The sequence below is a fragment of the Marmota marmota genome, unplaced genomic scaffold, assembly GCF_001458135.2.
Source record: "Marmota marmota marmota unplaced genomic scaffold, marMar, whole genome shotgun sequence".
In the NCBI taxonomy this organism is placed as follows: domain Eukaryota; kingdom Metazoa; phylum Chordata; class Mammalia; order Rodentia; family Sciuridae; genus Marmota; species Marmota marmota.
The window spans coordinates 3,019,503-3,025,502 of NW_026000078.1; the positions used below are offsets into that span (position 1 = coordinate 3,019,503).

A 6,000-nucleotide genomic window follows, 5' to 3' on the forward strand; every position below is an offset into this window, starting at 1 on the left:
GATAAGCAATTACTAGAATTTCTAGCTCTAGCATTGTCAAGAAAGAAATCTCATCAACACACCTTTTCTTTGAAAGATTTATCTTTTTATTACACAAACTTGTTCAACCAAGCTTGATTTGAATTCTTGTTATCAATTGATAGACAATGATAAATAAACCAGAGCCTTGATAAATTGGCCAGAGCAAAACTTATCTCAGACAAGAACATTTTTAGAAAAGGAAGGTAACTATTTACACATTTTTATCGGATAAAAAGCCAACCCACAGATACAAAAAGAGGTGGTTTCCTGTGCTGCGTTTTAAGGCTAACTTAACTTGACCAACAATACAGTCTTTCTAGTTTAATCATTAGTCAAAATAAATAAGGAATCTTTAAAAAATTAAATTGTAAGCAATCATACTCTATAGAAACACATTTCCCATTTTGCTACTTTATAATTTTAAAACTCTACAGATATCTCCTAGAGAGTCCTCATACTATGAAGCAAATTGTCACTTTGAGATATTAATAAACAATTTCAAAACTAATAGACAATTAAGTGAAAGTGTCTATAGCTAACTGACAATGTATGTGCCACCTAAACTCACACTGTCTGCATAACACATGCAGGGAGGTATTTCCCAGGAGCTACCTTTTAACTTTACTTTTTCTCTATTATAGATTTCATCAAGTTTGAATTTAAAAAACAAATGGAAAGACACAATATTAATAATCCTACCAAATACTGCATTTGTTACCAGAGACACATGCCATCTTTTAACTGATTTCTAATTAAGGGAACAATTCTGCTTTCCTTGCAAGGTTGGATTAGCACACACTCTGGAAGCCAGCACCATTTCACCTGCTGATCCTGGGCACTCAAAACAACACTTCAGCAAGGTTCAGTACCAATAGCTGACAAGCTACCAAAATTCCTTCTAAATTTTTTCCTAAAATTTTATCAACATTTTTTAAGACATATTGGCTTACTTACCAAAAGCTGAATACCAGTCTAATTTTTTAAAAAAGCTTCAATTAGGTATTAATTTTCTTAGTATTCAATTATAGATAGCTCTTATTCAAACAGCTGCTAAAACTCATATAGGAAATCATTTTTCTTAATACAATCATACTGTAATCACTATAAATTCTAGGAAAATCTCAGGTCCTATCTATAGTAAGTCATGGCCTAACTGTCTTTTTAGCTTGAGCGCTCTCTCTCTCTCTCTCTCTCTCTCTCTCTCTCTCACACACACACACACACACACACACACACACACAGTCCTGAGATAAAACAAATATATGAAACATAAAATTGAAGCTAATATAAATGCCTGTTTCTTAAAATTCCACCTAATCTTTACCTAATCTTTTTACACTAAATCTTATTTAAGATTAAAAATTTTTAATACAAATGTTAAAGATTCCCTAGTTTGGATTTTCAAACTAAAATGACTATGCAAAATCAATTTATTTTATCCATTCACTTCCAAGATATTTCTCTTGCATTATTTTCTTTAGAGTTTAACTTTATTATGAACCCAGAAATTTTCAGTCTTTAATGATCTAATTTTATATGAAAAATACTGTTTTAAATTTATTTTGGGGTTTAGCAGCTGAACCACACAACTGCACCTCAGGGAAATCAATAAATTATAGTATAATGTTAGAGTAGAATGCCTTTATTTAGAAACTGGTATAAAATCTTACTCATTCCTCAACTACAAATATAAAGACTTGTTTTAGTACTTGACACTGAGTTTATTTTTCCCTTATGTGTTGATTCGGATTTGAAGTCAGTGTTCCCCCTTTATATTTAAGCATTAATGTAATATAATTTATTTTTGGACATATATCAGGCTACATGAATAGATGTAAATAAATATGCCTCTCACAAAGCAAAAAGCACCAAATGTCTTAATATACCAAACACCAAAATCCTACAATATGAATATCTAAAGTGTCATATAATTTTCAAGATATTTCATTAAAAATGAGAAGCAAAATCCAACAGCACCTGATCCTTATACTTCACTATTTCTCACATTACTTGGCTTTATACAACAGAAGTTTATTTTTCTATCATTTATTTGGTGTGCTACTGAGATGTTTGTTTACAAGTGTTTCAGGTATGTACCCATTTTGAAAATAAAAAATTGAAAGCATAGAAATTTATTTTTTTCTGATATTCTTAGAACTTTACTGAAAGCCCAATGTGGAAAGAAAAATCTGTATTTTCAGTTAAATAATCCATTTGGCAAATTCATAGAATAATGTGCTTTGAACATTTAGTTCATCAGTCTTCACTGAAGAATTTCTCAGTTTCCACATTTTTAAATAAACAGCTGCCATTAAAATACTCATGTCTACATGTGTGTGCAACATGCTGAAAAAGAACTGCTATATCCATTCCTCCTCAATCAAGTGTCCTTTCCCAGCATCTCTATAGTTAGAGGGACTTTTGGAGGCCTCTTACTGTGGCAGATGTTTGAATTCCAAATAATAAACAAAACCAGCAGAGGGCAGAACTGCTGACAGGATTGACCAATCCAAGTGGTGACCAGGTACCAAAGGTAAAATGCAAAATTTTTGATGTATTCTACTCTCAAAGATGCCTATTTGTCCTTTAAAATGTGGAAATGAAGTAACATAATCCATATAACGCATTTCAAAATTCAAATATAGTCTTCATTAGAAGTTCTAACTGTAGTCACCAGGAGACTTCACAGGCAAGAGTAATCTAGCGCTGCCTGCCACTCTGGAAGGTGAAAACCAAAGCGTGCAGTAGGAATACCGATGCGGTGGCAGGGTCTGACTTCCAGGAGCGCTAACTCTCATGAGGGAGAGCTCAGATCTTGGCATCTGACCCAGGACCAGGCTCGGGTTTCTGCTAAACTGCCCATTTGGGGCTGGCATTTTTTTTTTTTTTTTTCATTTGTTTCTCCCTTATCCTCTCTTCCCCAACCTCCTTCCTATTCCCGGGCTTCTCTCCGCACTTTTGAAAAAGCTTGCTTCCTACTGTAAATTGCTTGCGCTCCCAGAACTCCAAAGGCTTTCGCCTGCCTGCCGAGTCTACAGCACCTAACGGACCGCTGCCTCCAGATGCTTTTTCGGGAAAGGGAGGGGCCAGGGAGGGAGGAGGCAGAGGGGAGGAGTGAAGTCGCTCTCCCTCCTTGGGTACTGACAGGGCTGCAGTCTTCTGAGCAGGTCTGGTCATTCAATATTTGGTGGTGCCACGTAGGAACTTTTCCTTACCTCTCTCCTCCCACCCCCCCACGCCCCCTCCCCTTCCCTCCCAATCCCTATTCCTCCACCCCCACCCCATTTGCTTGGCGACTTTCATCATTCTCCAAAAGAACTGCACGTCCAACCTGCAAGAAGAAGTATTTGGGGGTGCGGGGGAGGGGGATCTCATAGAATGAGGGGGCTGAAATTCAGAGAAAAGTGTTCTCCCTATCTTGAGCCCTTTCCTTATAATCTGTGGAGTGTTTTCCACTGAAAATCGCTTCAAAGTGACACACACACACACACACACACATACACCACTCACAAAGTGTTCTCAATCTTCCAGATTCATCCTCCCCCAGGTTTCTCTTATATCCCCCAAAGTAAAACAGCCTGTTTCTCACTTCGTTGCAGACAAAGAACTTTATCAAGGTTCATTTTATACCCTTTCTCTATATTTTCTCCTCAGCTCACCCTTAAAAAGATATTCCCACTAGTTAGGACCTGAAGAAACCAAACGATTTGTTCAAAGGGCAGTCTGAGAACTGAACCTCAAACAAAAGCTTTGTACAACTGCCCCTCTGTTCAAGGTAATATTTTTCCTCCTTTTCAAAGAGACTGGAAAGTGGCGAAAGGCATTTTCAGCCAGCTCTGTGCCTGACAGATCTTTTTCCCTGCTACCTACCTCCTCTCCCATTACTGTCCCGCCTACATCCATCTCTCAAGGCTCCAGTTTCCACTTCCAACCTGGTGGCAGCTACAATCTGGATTTTATTTAAGAGAATTTTTGAGGGGGAAGGGGGAGGGGCGCAAAAAGGAGAAACACCGACGGCAATATCCCACCCACCCCCCAAATCCATTTTCCTTACCTCCTCTGACCTCTCTAACTTGGAAGAAGAAAGTCAATGCGAGGGTTGTTATGGTGAAATCCCAGAGCCACCGTTTCGTTTTCCACCTAGAGGACCACGGCTCCATCTCCGAGCCCCGCGCTCACAACTGTGAACTCAACCCACGAATTGCGATTGCAGACCGACTTCGTCCCTTCCAAGATATTGCCGATGTTTGCTACACAGCCATTGGGGAGGGAGAGGAGGTAAAAAGTCAAAGGGCTTTTTTTCTTTTAAATTTGATGGTTTGCTTCCTTCCTGTCTCTCGCCCCCTCCTCTCCCTCTCACTTGGCCCCGCCGACTGGGACCCTCCGATCCTTCCTCGGCCGGGCCCTGCCTTCAGACTGAAAGCAGATGAGGGGCTTCCACCAAAAAGCTGAGAGCACTGCGTACCCCTAAGGGTTTCATGCCGTCAGTGGGCCGGACGAGAAGCTCCGGGCAGCCCCCTCCTCCGCCCACTCCCCTCCCCGCCCTCCCGGCGCCCCCCCCCCCCCCACCTAGCCCCGGGCGAAACCGACTAGCAGGCTGAGGGTCAGACCCAATCACATGCCTCTCGGGAGGCCCGGAGCCCGCCCCCGTCTCCCTCTGCCCAAGAATCAGGACTTCTGCAGGCCCAGCCCACCAACTACCCCCCAACTCTCCATTCCTCTCCTCCCTCCTCTCCTACCCAAATCCGCGAGAAGAAATGGGAGGGAGCTACGCGGGACGCGTGCTTGGCTCCTGCACTTTGGGAATGAAAGGAATTGCAGGAGAGCCCCAGAGCACACGGAGTTTTCAAGGAGCTTCTGTATTCAATAAAAACAGCTACTTGTCTACTTGCACCCTTCTGTTAGCCTCTCGTTCGTCGGAGGGGGAGGGGAGAAGGCCAGCAGCGTTTGATCGGCCACACCGCTGGAGTCCTGGGCTGGCAGCCGTAACCTTATCCGTGTTGCAAAAATCTGCTTCGTGTGGCAGACGTGGAATCAGCGGACTCATTGCGCTGACTGCTCCGAAAAGTATTTTTACTATTTTTTAACCTGAGAATAAGAAATGAATGAAGGTGGCGTGGAGGGACCTTAGAGGTCAAAACCCATGAGTTTATAAACTCATTGAACATCTGAGATTGACAGGTTTCTCTGTAATTGTTTAAAACTCAGCAATAGGTGCATTCAGGGGCTTGCCTCAAAGAGTTGAACTGTACTCTGAGGGAGGAGGAGAAAGAAATTTATGGGAGCTGACATTAAGGGGTGAGTAATTTAATTTTCCAGCTGATTCTGTCCTGATCCCGGATGAGGGTGGCACAGAGGGAGGAGAAAAGAAAAAGAAAGCCACTAGCAGAAAATCTCAAGTGGTTGGGCCCACTGCTCCAAATAAGGGGCCTGGCCCTGGCCCTCTGGGCCTCAGGGACTGAAAACATGGTCACTCCACAGGGAAAGTAATGAGAGACAAGCTTCTAAATTCCCTCTTTACTTACCCCATCCTCAAGATAATCCTCTTAAACCTGGAATTTAGAGTACCTCATCGTGTATTCCACATTTAAATTACACCATCCTATTGACTTCTCCTTTTCTTAATATTTCCTCAGATATTTCTTGCAAAGATTTTCTAGAACCATGTGTAACAGTGCCAACATACATTAACCAGTCAATAGAATGTGTTGAATGAATGAATACATTTTTCTGTTGACAAAGACTAAAAACTTTAGCCAGGTCCTACTTTAAGTATTTAGGACATTTGAATATTTAATGGCCTTCAACTAAATTTACCAGATACATATATTCCATTCTACATTTGCCCCCAATATTCTATTAGTCACCAAGATAGGACTCATGACCCATTAGATTATATGAAATATTTTCTTCATATAATTTAAGAGCTGGAAGAAAAGCCATAAGAGACTCGATTGAGCACCAAAATGAAATTGTTCA

The 6,000-nt window shown here is 41.1% G+C and overlaps 1 protein-coding gene across 6 annotated transcripts in view; it reads right to left on the reverse strand.

Moving 5' to 3' along the window:
* The window catches only part of Col11a1 (collagen type XI alpha 1 chain), a 211,632-nt gene extending 206,708 nt beyond the window's left edge, over nucleotides 1-4,924 (reverse strand). For 5 of the 6 annotated variants that reach the window (XM_048814625.1, XM_048814623.1, XM_048814626.1 and 2 more), the window contains exon 1: nucleotides 4,076-4,524. In XM_048814625.1, coding sequence (XP_048670582.1) covers nucleotides 4,076-4,181 — 106 coding nt within the window. In that variant the 5' untranslated portion in view covers nucleotides 4,182-4,524. Of the gene's footprint in view, nucleotides 1-4,075; nucleotides 4,525-4,760 lie in introns of those variants that run through there. The other variant, XM_048814622.1, reaches the window with a different exon arrangement.
* Nucleotides 4,925-6,000: the final 1,076 nt, after the last annotated feature.